The sequence below is a fragment of the Diceros bicornis genome, chromosome 12, assembly GCF_020826845.1.
Source record: "Diceros bicornis minor isolate mBicDic1 chromosome 12, mDicBic1.mat.cur, whole genome shotgun sequence".
Lineage (NCBI taxonomy): Eukaryota > Metazoa > Chordata > Mammalia > Perissodactyla > Rhinocerotidae > Diceros > Diceros bicornis.
Genome location: NC_080751.1, coordinates 63,822,979 through 63,837,403, shown reverse-complemented (window position 1 = coordinate 63,837,403; position 14,425 = coordinate 63,822,979). Strand labels below are relative to the sequence as shown.

Sequence of the window (14,425 nt, the reverse complement as noted above, 5' to 3'; positions counted from 1 at the left end):
GTCAGAACCACTCCACCACTCCCATTTTGTGCCTAGCGCTGAGTCTCTCTCTATTGCAACTCAAGCAGTGAGAAATTATTTGTTTTGGGGCTGGGCTCATTTTTATCTTATCACCTGGAACCCTAGCTTAAAAACAATACACTCCAGGGCCGGCCCGGTGGCGCAAGCGGTTAAGTGCGCGCGCTCCGCTGCGGCGGCCCGGGGTTCGCTGGTTCGGATCCCGGGCGCGCACCGACGCACTGCTTGGTGAGCCATGCTGTGGCGGCGTCCCATGTAAAGTGGAGGAAGATAGGCACAGATGTTAGCCCAGGGCCGTCTTCCTCAGCAAAAAAAAAAAAAAAGAGGAGGATTGGCGGATGTTAGCTCAGGGCTGATCTCCTCACAAAAAAAAAAAAAAAAAAAAAAAAAAAAAAAAAAAACAATACACTCCAGTGTCTGTCCCCTCCCGCCTTAGGTAACAAATGCTCAAGTACTGACAGGTTCTCAGGTAAAGAATCCACAGAGCCAACATGTGCTGACTCTTCAGAGACAAGCCAATTTGAAGTCTGTGATTCATATTTTCATATGTACAAAACTTATGTTGCAAAGGAGTGAATGGTGGGGTTGGAAGACCCCTAAAGGTCATCTGGTCCAACTCATTTATTTTTCAAATGGGGAAACTGAGCAACAAGGAAGGAAAAGATCTTGCCCAAGATCACAGAATCAACCAAAAACAGAGCTGGGATAAGTTCCCCTCACATTATGTCATGGAATCTTTTTATTGAAAACATGGTAAGCTTTACAGTCATTTTTACCCTTTCTGTCCTTCTGGTCCCATAGTGAAAGATACTACTTCACCCAAATTACTGTAGCCTCAGAGCAAAAGGAGTATAGGTAGGTAGTGTCAACCCACCAAGGCTTTCATCATTTATCAAACATGACTAAGCACCACCTATGCCAAGTACTGAGAATACTGAGATAAAAGCCATGGGCCTCGCCTTCAAGGTGTCCAAATTTTAATGCTGAAGACAAACAAGGAAATAATCCAGGAGGGCAGCTATCTTCCATAGACTTAAATGAAACATTCCCACCATCTGCTTCCTGTGCTTTGTGTTTATACTTATGATTGCACTGACTCTCCTCACATATCATGAGACTGATTTTCCCAGAAAGAAAAATACCAAATACCGTAACTTGATACAGATCAGTGACAAGGTCCTTGATTACCTACTTCGGAGTGGCTCAGTCCCCCTCATTCATTCATTTCCTCAAGAAACATTTGTCAGCACCTAGCATGAGGTACCAGAGATATAAGGATAAATAAAAGACAGTCCTCTCTCTTAAGAAATTAATAGTCTAGTAGAGAAATAAATAATGATCATGGAAGCTTTTACAAGGGAAGGGAGACGCCTAGGAGAAAGGATGTTGAAGTCAGCCTTGGAAAGTCCATGAAGCTTTCACAAGGCAGGTGGCATGTGAGCTGAGGCCACTTAAAGAAGGAGAAGTCTTCTGAGCAGACAAAGGGGGACGTCATTCTAGGAAAAGAGAACAGCATGTGCAAAGGATGAACGTGTGGAAGCATGAAAGCCGTGGGACCTGTAATAGTTGATTATTACTGGCATATGAAGTGAAAAGACAGATTGGCAGAAAACGAGGATATGAGTAAGCAGGTCCTGTGCCATGCTAGGGAGACAGGGCTAGATCCTGTAGACAATGGAGAACTGTTGAGGGTTTTAGGGAGAGGATCAGATGGCAAGGTTTTTATTTCAGAAATTCATTCAAGCAGCCCTGCAGAAGGGGAGTTGGAGTCAGAAAGCCGAGTGAGGAGGCTGATCATTAATCCAGGCAAGACCTGATGAAGCCAGTGGCTGTACCACTCTGAGCCAGGCCAGAATTTGATTTTCTACATGATTCGTCCATTGCTAGGCATACCTGAATGATGGTGCTGACCATGGCCCATAACCAAGAAGCATGAAGTTATGCATTTGAGTCTTCCAAACTGTGATTCATGGTCCTAACAATGTTCCCCATGTGGGTAAGAGACCACCCTCTCCCTAGTCACTGGAACAGTTGAAGGCATCATAGATGATCCATGGAGAATCCAAGCTTCCTTGCCTAAGAGAGAAGCTGACACATTGTTGACCTTCTAAAGGCATTTGGGGGAGGTGGTTTTTAATAAACCTTAATCCATTTTCCCATCGTTAATACAAACTCATTTCTAAGCTTGTGGTTTTGTTAAATCTAACAGTCTTTTCCAAATAAGGCCCTGGCAAAGTGACTGATCCTTATCTCATCCCTTCTTTCAGTGCCAAGAGGCACTGATTCCGCCTCTCAAACCTTCCTGCTTTTTCTCCTCCTGTTCCTTCTTCTGAAATGCCTTCCATCCACCCATCTGTCTGGGATTGTGCATTGGAGTCTTGCAGATCCAGGTTCGAATTCTAGCTCTGCCAAGCATTAGTTGTATGGTCTTGTACAAGAGAGCTGCCCTCATCCTTTTTGCTGAGTTGTCATAGAGTTAAAGTTTGTGAAGTGATCAATGTAGCACCTACCCCACAGCCAACATGCAATATTCAGTAGCTGTTATTGTTGGGTGAGATTCTAGTTCAATAATGAAAATTTGTAATTCTCTACTAAAAATAAAAAAGTGAAGTTCTGAAAGGTTTGGTAATACATCTTTTGATTATCAGGATAACCATGAATTACAGTTTTCTTACTCAGATTAATTAAACCTGACACCTGAATACCCACTTGATTTCCATATCCAGCTGTGGAATCCCACAGTAACTGATAATTAAGAGACAGTTGCTAATAAGAGACTTGGGACTTGAAATTAGGAGCAAAAATAAGTAGAGAAGCTCTGTGATAACGGGCATAGTTGTTGATCCTTAGGTCCTTTTCTCCGACAAAAGATCTTGGAAGACAAGCGGCTGTCGTAATTGTATCTTCTCACCACGCGTGTGCTGTTGGGATGAGGCCGAGAAGAAAGCTGTCCCTGGAAGTAGCAGGAGTGGTTTGGTTTCATTACAGTGAAAGAATTGCTCAATGCTAGGGCAGGTTACTGACAATGGGTGTGGAATCTGTCTTAGAAGAAGGTAAAAAAATAACAGCAAAGTATGTGATGAGATTAGCCCTTCTGGGCTATTGCAAGTGTAGACCTGCGTAGAGCCTGGGAGAGAATTTGTCTCAAGCACATGGAAAGACTAGGTCCACTTGGGTAAATTCTTCAAAACCTCACTCAGTCTCCTCTAATAGGATTTTAAATATCTTCTGACACTTTCCTTATTCTGGTAGTCCCTTGGATTTTCAAGTCTAACTTGACTTTTTTAATCACTCTGTGGTTCATTTGTTTTGTTTTAATTCTTTTTTTAATATGAAAAAGCAACATTGAAGGGAAATTTTTTAAAAGTCATCATTAATTTTCCTTCACTAGTACACAACTATTTTAATTTTGGAGGTTTTTTTTTTAATCTTTGTTTATCTACTTATTTCTTAATTAGGCATCATGGTAAATCTGAAAGAGTTTTGTTATTATGTACACTTTATTAAGGAAGAAATTAAAGATAAAGCAGTTCATTAATATTGCCCTAAGTAACACACATAGTAAATGTCTGAGTCAGGAGTAAAAATCAGCAATGACTCCAAACCTATGCCCTGTCTGCCTACACTCTACCGTGATGTTGGCCACACAGCCTGGCACATAGTTGATAAAGGTATTATTTTATACACTATTATTTTTACTTACTAGCAGTGATAATAACAGAAAGGAATTATGTCAACTGAAATTCACCAATCAGTCTTTCGAGAAAGCCACTAAGAGTTTGTCAACTCTGAAGGCAATGTTGTAGGAAGTCTCTGAAGATGAGAAGAGAAATAGAGAATTAATGTGACTAATAAAAATGAGCTGTTTCCATGTGAAAAAAGCTGCAACTTTAGAACTAAAACAATTGAGACTCCCTACCATTGCCGATCAGATTTTCCAAGTCACTTTTTGATCTTTTGGCTACAAAGCCTTCTTGTTGTTCTTGTCAATAATCCCACTTAATATCCTTGCAAACTAAATGTAGAATTAGGCCCCTGGGCAGCAAGTGCTAATGAATTGTAATTCATAGAGGAGAATATAAACAGTTTCCATGTACTTTACATGAATGGCATAAAAAGGATGGTTGTCTTTCTATTTGGGAGTCAGTGCATGTGAAAGATGACACATAACGGAAGAGGATGAGCTCTACAGCCTTTTGAACTTGAGAAGAGTCTTTTGCACTTGTGTCTTTTCTAGAATAACAAATAGAACGAAGCAGAAGTGGGGAGACTTTGATATCAGACACACTGGAGGGAGTTCCCACCAAGGGCTGCTCAGAACTCTAGCTTGGCTCCTAATCAAGCTTGAAATAATCACAGCCATGGCGCTAATTGCATTAATTTGCTTTTCTTCAGGCAGAATGGGGAAACAGAATAGCAAACTGGCCCCTGAAGTGATGGAGGACCTGGTGAAGAGCACAGAGTTTAACGAGCATGAGCTTAAGCAGTGGTACAAAGGATTTCTCAAGGACTGTCCAAGCGGGAGGCTGAATCTCGAGGAATTTCAGCAGCTCTACGTGAAAGTAAGTTGTTTTTCAACCTCTTTTTTCCTTCAGGCCAGAAAATATTGTCTTCATGAAATGGAGCTTCGCATGGAATTATAACTCAAGGTAGCCAATTTGTTTTACTCAAAAAGAAAAATGGACAATTTTAAAAATGTGAAGGGATATGTTTTGTTCCAGAGAGCAATTTCTGAACAAGAAGAGTAATTGTTCAATCAAAACATTGAATAGAGTTCAAAGGATGAGGTTATTTGGCTTGTTAAAGGTATCTGCACCTCTCTCAGTTAAAGAGAAAGTACGTGGAGGGCTTTTTCACCAAGAAAGGTCCTCCTATTTGCAGAGGACCCAAAGAACCCAGCCTCCCACAACAGGGCATTTAGAATGGGGTGGGGAGGTCTGGCATACATCCAGGCATCAATGTCTAGAACATGGATTCTTAACTCAGCACTTTGTACTGTTTATAAGCTGATATTTCTCTGGACATTAGATAAAACTGTTCCATGGAAGGTATAATTTCTACTGCAGTGGTATTGTTTTGGTTTGGCTGAGTTTTTCAGTTGTATTGGTTCAAGTTTTGGCATGATCTAAGACATTCCATTTTGTGTATACTTACATAACGTTATGCTTGTGGAAGAAATGCATTGTTTGCTTTTAACTTTTTCTGAGTAAAATACCAAATAGAAAATATTACTTAAATCATGCAGCAAGTGTCAATTTGAGCAATGTGAACCATCTGCATACATGTATGTGTGTGGGGGATGATTGTATGAAATATTAAACATTGTCATTATCTCCTGAAGTTAAGTATTTCACACAACCCGTGCTCCAGCAATTCCGTCCTTGCACAAGTACAAGAAGGGACGTGTATAAGAATGCTCATAGCTGCACTGTTCACAATAGCAAAACTGGGAAACAACCCAAATGTCCATCAAAGGGAGAGTGGAAAATAACCTGTGGTCTATTCACACAGCAGTCAAGACAGTTGAACTGTAGTTACACGAAAACATTAAGTGCAAAAAGTAGTCTCTGGGCCGGCCGAGTGGCGCAGCAGTTAAGTGCGCGCGCTCTGCTTCGGCAGCCCGAGGTTTGCCGGTGCGGATCCCGGGCACGCACCGATGCACCGCTTGTCAAGCCATGCTGTGGCAGTGTCCCATATAAAGTAGAGGAAGACGGGCACGGTTGTTAGCCCAGGGCCAATCTTCTTCAGCAAAAGGAGGAGGATTGGCATCGGATGTTAGCTCAGGACTGGTCTTCCTCAGAAAAAAAAAAAAAAAGTAGTCTCAAAATATTCTAACAAACACAAATAACATAAAAATATATACAAATAAATGCAATTAAGCCATATAAAAAGGAAAGCGAGAGAGTGATGAACACAGGATTCAAATTGATGCTTATATCCAGTGGGGAAGAGGCAAGGGATGGGATGGGGGTACATCCATTTGGTTCAATATAGATTGTGTCAGTCTCATACCTGTGGTTTGGGTGGTGAGTTTGCAGGTGCTCATTGCATTATTAAAAGCTCACTGACCCTGCATGGACCACTGATGTATGTTAGGGACCCAGGATTATCATTAATCCAAGGCTGAGGGCCGCACATATATGCAAAACTATCTCCTTAAACATATGTGGAAAGCTAGACATATAGTAGCATGTATGCGTGTTATAAGCTCACTGTGACATTTCTAAGGAGATCTGAGTAATTTGTTTTTAGCATATAGAGATCTTTTATATAGAATTACTGAGAGATGTATTTATTATTCAATTCATATAAATTGCTGTTGCAGAGAAGTAGGATGGTACGCATTTTCCTGGATTATTATACCACTCTCCGTAGTTTTCAAAGTCACATCTTCTACCATTTTATCACCCAGGAGTTAGCCTGAGCCTCAGAATTGTCTTCACTCTCAGCCCCAAGGAAAATACAGACAAATGAGATTTGTCAAAGCCACTTTCATATCACTAAAGGTCATACAAGCTGTCACTCTGAGAGCTCTGTCTGCCGCATTCCTCAGTATTTGTTTAAAATGAGAGGGGTTTTGCCTTTGAAGAAATAGTTGAAAGGCAGGAAATGAGGTATTTCATTTATATACTGAAAGACTCAGCACTAAAAATGCGCCAGCCTCAAGTTGGGGGGGCCACGTAAACATTAAACACAGCTCAGCGTTCTGTGGTACAACTGATGTATATGTACCAACATCATCTCCCACTTCCACCTCCCTCATTCCACCCCAGAGTGGATTTTTTTTGTTCCAGTAAGAGTATATATGACTTTCTGGATGGAGTTTAGATTCTTGGCAGCCTCTTAATAGCCGTATTCAAACTTAGCCTGTGCTCTTGTATCAAATAGTCAGAAAGCAGGCCAAGTCTTCCTGCCCTTCCAGAGTTGTCCAAGGGCGTAATACAGAGCAGAATCACGGAGGAAATATGCCACATACAAGGAAAAAAAAAAAAAGACAGTCTGATAGACTAGAAAGGAAAAGCACAGAGAAAGATGTGGATTACATAATAAGGCCCAGGAGAAGAGCTGAGAAGAAAAAACTTCCTTTAATGCTGCTTAAAAGTGCAAATATTCAGGGGCCAGCCCCATGGCTTAGCGGTTAAGTGCGCGCACTCCGCTGTTGGCCGCCTGGGTTCAGATCGCCAGCGCGCACCGAGGCACCGCTTCTCCAGCCATGCTGTGGCGGCGTCCCACATAAAGTGGAGGAAGATGGGCACCGATGTTAGCTCAGGGCCAGTCTTCCTCAGCAAAAAGAGAAGGAATGGCAGATGTTAGCTCAGGGCTGATCTTCCTCACACACACACAAAAAAGTGCAAATATTCAGCAAGGAACAGTCCTTATCCTGGTGAACAGGCACTTTTCAGTAGTTCTTCCATCTCCCTGTGGGCACTGAGACATCCTGGAATCCAGCCGAGTGAGCAAAGCTGCCTGTGGCCTCTGCCTTCTTGCCTATGTGGTCAGCCTGGCGTGGCTACTGTCACTGACCTGACCTCTTTCAGGCTCCAGGAGAGTCACCTCCCTGCTGTAGAACCAATTCTGCTAAGGGTGTTAAGGGTGTGGGGAGGGGCAGGGTAACGGGAGGCTCCCCTCTGCAGGGCTAGGAGCTACAACCCTCAACTTTAGAAGACTTTGTATTCAAAATATAAAGGAACTCCTTCATTAGGTCTATGTTTAAAAACGTTTAAAACTGAGGTTCAGAAAAATGAGGCAATTTGCCCGGTTTCACAATATGAGTGAAGGCAGGATGGACATGAAAGATGGGTATGCTGGCTTGCCTTGCAGCACACAGGCCAGCCTCTCGACTAGATTCCATGGCAGCCCCTCCTCCAGCCCCCTCCAGCTCCTCCACCATAACAGCTGCTGGAGTGAGCTTTGAAAAACACAGATCTGGGCATGCTCCTTCCTAGTTTGATACGAGTTTCATTCTTTAGTCATGTAGACCATAGTCACCTCATTTCAATCAACATAAAACCCAGTGGCTAGCACAGAACCTGCCACAGAGCAAGCATCAGTAGGTGTTTGCTGAGTGAATTATATTAAATGCTGGCTACGTATCTGCTTCGCAGGAAGCCCTGTGGTGGAGGCATATAGATCTGACTAAAGGATAGTCCTGCCTGTCCTCCAGGATCTGACAGGCTAATCGGAAAGACGTAGTTAACCACAATACAAGGCAAAATGACATATACGCTTGGTGCCAGGGCAAGAGTGAAATGAAGAGAGGTTAATTTCAAAATGGAATATTAAAATAAGAAGCTAACTAATGCAGTAATGGAAGGAGGACTTATCTCTTAGCCTTTTAGAAGATAAAATGTCTTTAATTAGATAGTTTCTACCTTTTCCCAGGTTAGCACCTGTGACAGGTGGAACTGTGTTGCCCCAAAATTCATATTTGAAGTCTTACCCCCCGGTACATCAGAATGTGACTATATTTGGAGATAGGGTCTTTAAAGAGGAAATTAAGTTAAAATGAGGTCATTAGAATGGGCCCTAATCCATTATGACCGGTGTCCTTATAAGAAGAGGAGATTAGGACATAGGCGTGCACAAAGGGAAGACCAGATGAAAACATAGGCAGAAGACGGCCATCTACAACTAAGGAGAGAGGTCTCAGAAGAAACCAACCCTGCCACCATCTTGGTCTCAGATTTCTGCCCTCCAGAACTGTGAGGAAATACATTTTTATTGTTTAAGCCACCTAATCTGTGGTACTTTGTTATGGCAGCCCTAGCACACTAATACAGAACTCATTCCTTCTCTGTCACGTGCAAACCCAGAGCCCTCTGTGTCTGATATAAGGACACGTTCTGTCAGGAATGTGCTGGCACTCCCGGCACACACAGTGATGTCTGTGTCTCTCGTCACAGATGTTGGAGCAGATGTTTCATCCTCCTGACCACAGCACTGCTGTGAGAGGTTGGGAAGAGAGTTTTTGCATTTTGTCACCAAGAACCAGGTACCTGATTTTTTACCCCATGAGAATTTCCTGTTTCCAACAATCAAAGTGATTGCTAAGTCAAGATCACAAATTAAGATTGAGAGTGTACAATTTTAACTGTATTTTCAGAGAAGCGGCCACAGTTTCAAGAGAAAACCAACCCTGGGTAAAAGCAAGTAACTGCGTGAGGGAGAAGGTGTCCCTATCCCAGGTCCTCTTCCTTGGAAGGCTGATGCCATTTCTATTTTGTTTAGTCACTATGACATCAAGGCCAAAGAAATCAAGTAACAAATCTGGCAAAGTCCTGCGAAGACCTAAATGGATTTTACTATTTGTTTAGAGTTTGACTTTCAGGACCATTTGGGTGGGTTCAGGTTGAGTTGAAAAGGCAATCAGGAAGTTAGTTTAAAAAGATCATGGGATTTGGAATCTGACAGACCTGAAACTCAATCCTAGCTGTGCTACATTTGGCAGATCTCTGCCTGTCTGAATCTTTGTTTCCTTATCTATAAGATGGAAATAATAGGCCCTCTCCTGTCACCTCAATGGTGGAGTCCCAATGGAAAGAAGGGAAGTGAAAATGATCTGCAACCTATAACAAGATGTTTTTGCAATCATAATTCATGATCTACTCACTTACTCTCAGAAAGCCAAGATAGAAAATAGATTTTATTTCATATGCCAAAGACACTGGCAGCATAGAATGGTCTAAAGAAGAGAAAGTGAGGCTCTTTTGAGGTTCAATAGGAAAATAACGCTTAATCAAATAGTGATGTCTACCATGCATTCCAGGGTGGGGCAGCAACCATGGCAGGACCCACCATGAGGCTGTGCCAGCCTTGTGCCTACCGTAGATTCTTAGACACTGAGCTCTGTGTCTTTCCCCAGCTTCCTGCTGCCGTACAGGAGGAAGTGTGGCATTCAAGACCTTCTTTATTCAGTCCCACCAATCACTTGGTGTCCTGTCCCTCACATACTTCCACCTGCCCAATCCCCACTGCTTATCATTTTGCAGATGAAGAAAGAGATAAATTTGCAGAGGTAACTAAAAAGACAAAGGTTGCTCTTCTGGCCTCTAGCCCTGTTCCCCTGAGCCTCTGTTCTTCCATCAAGCAAAAACCATTGCAACCAAATGTTCTTAAGAGTGTTAGGTGTTGGTTAGGCAGCTGGGAGGGGTACCTGAGACAGGTGAGAGGGCCCAAGAGTCCAATTTGATTATCCCTGACTCAACAGTTTGAATTTTAGTAAAATTTATTTGCATTTAACAAAAGAATTCCTGCCAAGTCATTCCACATCCATCCAAGTGGTCATTTCCTGAAGAGCTTCTGTAATTTGGTCATTAGAAAATGCACTTCCAGCTTATCCATTGAAGAGTGGGTTTATTCAATCATTCATCAATCCCAGACTCATTTCCCTTGTGCTTTCTGTAGGACAGATAGTATCCTGGGCATTGCCTCCAGTAAGCTCAGAGCCAGGAAGAGCTGGAATATCATCTTATTTTTGTATAATACTTTTCACTTCACAAAACCATGTTTATTTTACAGCAAAATATATTGGTGGAGTTCCATTCAGTAAGAAAATTTCTAGGCCTAAAGCAGTGAAAATATAAATCTACTCATCAAAATTCTACTGACACAACTACCCAGAGACATGCATTAAAACAAAATAAAAATAATTGATATCATAGAATCAGGAGCACCTAAACATTTGATGATAAAGATATTTCAGTAGAATAAGAAGATTTTCTAGTTAATAAAGTATTATGAAAATATTCCATAATTCTCTGAAAAGTTTTATAATTCTGCTTTGAAATTGTGTTCTTATGCTTAAAAACCTACTAACAGGAGTAAAATGTATGTTTCCTGAAAGTTATGCAAACATATAATAAATATAGGATTTTAGACATATAATCTTTGTCTTGTAGAATATGAAATAAAACATGTGCATCTAGTTTTGCCCTATTTACTGTGTGACTTTGGACAAGTGACTTTGTCTTTCTGATTCTCAGCTTCATCATCTGTGCAAATGAAAAAATCGGTCTACATCAACGGCTCTCAAACTTAAGTGTGTATCAGAATCACTTGGGCTGATGGCTCAATCGGCAGATTGCTGGGGCCCCACCTCAGGCTTGCTGTTTTGCTGGGCCTAGGACAGAGCCCCGATATCTGGCTCCTAGCAAGACCTCACAGATAGCTCAATGGAGAAAATCCATAAATAACATTTTGAGAAACACTGGTCCAGAGCTTAGCCTGGGAGTATCCTTGGATAGGCTTCCAGACTTCTATACACACTGAAATTGTATGTAAAATTTTGTATCTGTGCTCTTTGGGGATAGCTTTCATCAGATTTATAAAGAGTTTTGTAAGTCAATGAAACGTTAAGAATCACTAAAGATACTTCTAATCACCTGCAGGCCTAACATTCTAATTTCCATGACAGCAGAGTTGTTGGGTCTTAACCTACACTAAGACAAATGGAGGAAAATCTCCTGCTAAACTACACTTTCAAATAAACTGCACGGGCAGAAAAAACAAATAAAAGTTTCTAATCCGCACTTTGTTACATTTGTTTTCAGTTTGTAGGAGATGTTTTCCTGATTCATTCAGGGCCCATTAATTAAGCTATATTTTGTCCAGAGCCCCCATGAAAATGAAAATGGGAAGGCTCCAGTGGGATAAGATGCAATTCCTGCTCACCATTCATTCTCCTAAACACTCCTGGGTGCCAGATGCTATGCAGGCCCTGGGTCTACAGAGGAGAACATCATAGTTTCCTGCATAGGTGGCTATGGTTTGGTGCCATCACAAAGCCTATAGTCAAGTGTAAGATTAATATTTTTATATATATATATATATATATATATACACACACATATATTCACACACACACACACACACACACACATACATCTGTGATACAGGGACGATTGTGATCAAGACCAAGAAAGACAAGGAAGGACATGGGGATCCAGGGCTGGCAGGGAAGGCAACATTGAAGCTGATCCTCCAAGGAAGGGTGATTTGGATGTGGAAAGTTGTCAGTCTGTCTGAAAACTCAAAAACCTCACTGACTAGAATTGCAAAAGCTAGAATAAAAAACAACTATTGTGTTTGAGAGCCCCTTTGCATGGTGTTGGCAGGAGGCCCACCAGATTGAGTATATTAGGTTGAAACAAAAGTACAACAAAATAAAATGAAACAAAAAAAAAACAAACAAAAACCTCTTGGCAGTCCTGCTGAGAGATTCTGGAAAACCACCTGCTGAAGAAAAAGCTTGTACGTACCGGGGGCTCCTACCCGTCTCTCGTTCCTCCCTCCCTCTATCGCTCTCTTCTCTCTCCTTGTTTTTGTTCCCTTCCTTTGTTATCACCCTAAAGTGCTTCAATCTGGCCATTAGCTCACTTGATTCTCACCATGGCCTATGAACTAGACTTTGGAGGCAGCGTTCCCCTCACCTCAAGCCATAGGGGTTGGAAAGTCGGGAGGTTTGACCAAGGCTGTAGAGGGGCCAGCAGAGACAAATACCTGGGCCACCTTGCAAGCAGCATTCTCTCCACCTTGCTGTGCTTCCTATGTCCTCTAGGCCACTTTCAGGAGCACACATCTGGGAATTTCTCTGGTCTATTTTGTTGTGAAGCAGAGTGCATCACATGCTCTCTTGTTGTTCCAGCCTAGCCATTCTTGCAGGACCAGCTCAAAAGCTTCTCCCTGGGACAGCCTTCCTTGTTCTCCTCATTCTCGAAGCCAGAAGCATCTCTCCCTCCTCAGTATTCCTATAACTTTGGTCCCCCCACCTCCTTTCAGAGGGACATTACAACACAATTCTGTAGGCTTTTCTTACCTTCTCACTAGTTAGAAACCTTCTCCATTCCCCAGAGCCTACCCTGGTATTTTGCCTGAATACATGTAAATATGGTATGGTTTAATCAGAAGGCTGGATACGTACTGGCTTTACCATACACTAACCATGTGAACTTGGGAAAGTCTTATGCTTAAAGGTTTGTTAAATCAACACACCACTCTGGCCCTCAGTTTCCTCGTTCCATCATCAAATAGGGAGAATACTCTGAGCCCTGCTTACTTCATGTGAGAGTCAACCAAAGTGCTTTGTAAATAGTGAATTGTCTTGGCCAGGTGAGGCTGATAAGTGGCTTGATCTTAGTCACTTGGGCATGGGAAGTCTTTCAGATGCCAAGCAGCCCAGTCTCTTGGGCTATGGCATCGAGAGCTGGCTCCTCTATCAGATATTTTATCAAAAGAAAATGTGACAGAGATGACTATTATGGCTTCTCAACATCTGATTGAAATCAATTTTGAAAATAAAATTCTTGGCTCAGAAAAGATTTTTGGATCAGTTTTCAGGGATTCAGATTCTGCTTGTTCACAAGAGGTAATGAGGAGTAGGCCTTATTAAAAATTTGTTGGGCAGAGCTATATACAGAAGCGTTTTAATTCCTTTGGGAAATAGACATTACATAAGGCACAGAATGTCATCCAGATTGGGCTGTTGAGGAGGTTGCAATTTTTGGTGAGAACCTGAGAATTCATTTCCATTTGGAATGTTTGCCAACACGGTTGAGGCTGCACTTCAGCTTGAATTAATGTGGAAAACAAGAGCTGCAGTCTGAAATCTCGAGGAAGAGATGACAATAAGGTTATAGTTTTGGAAAAACAAGGTCCCATGTGAGGCTCCAAAGGCATTTTCTTACCATGAGATTTTCTCAGGGAATAGCTAGCGACCAGCATGTCTTGCATTAGAGACCATTTATCCCAGAGGGGTGGAAGTGATAACCTTCTCCTGTCTCAAAGGGTGTGAAATTATTTTGGATGGCTTCCACACCTTGGGATTTTGCTTTCCGGTGATAGGGCAGGAGTCGGTTAGAGAGATATCAATGGTCATTGCAGCCATGATATCTAAAGGAATGCTCTTAGGTGATACCTCAGCTTCTCTGTCCTCAGGATAAGGTTGGAAAGAGCACTTTAGAAGTCTCCGTCCACCCCTGCCCCCATTTTACAAAGGAGGAAACAAGCCCTTGGGAGGGGAGGGGGTGGCCCAAGAGTGAGCTCTTTTTAAATTGCTCCAGTTAACACCCAAAAGGATGTGTCTCAACTCCAGACTGATTATGGAGGTTTAAAGCCAGGAGGACCTACTCTCCTGTTGGCTATTCCCTGCAGCTGTTCAAGGGTAATCCATTTCTAATTGGAAATAGAGCCAAAGAGGAAGAAATAGCCCATTTCTATTACAGAATTGGACTTGAAGATGCAAAACCATGTCTGGATCTCTCAATGTAAAGCTATTTTACGTTATTAGATTTTTCTGACCCTTCGAAACAGTGACATGGACTTGGATCTGGTACCATTGACCTACCTGGGTGAGAATTGTGTCTTTCCTCCCTTCCTGTGGCCCAGTGAGCACCTGCCAGAAGAAAGCCCC

The 14,425-nt window shown here is 42.1% G+C and overlaps 1 protein-coding gene across 1 annotated transcript in view; it reads left to right on the top strand.

Annotated features, from left to right (window-relative positions):
• The window catches only part of VSNL1 (visinin like 1), a 108,273-nt gene that overhangs the window by 44,137 nt on the left and 49,711 nt on the right, over positions 1–14,425 (top strand). The window contains exon 2 of the mRNA XM_058551755.1: positions 4,414–4,580. Within this exon, the coding sequence (XP_058407738.1) occupies positions 4,419–4,580 (162 nt within the window). The 5' untranslated portion in view covers positions 4,414–4,418. The remainder of the gene's footprint in view (positions 1–4,413; positions 4,581–14,425) is intronic.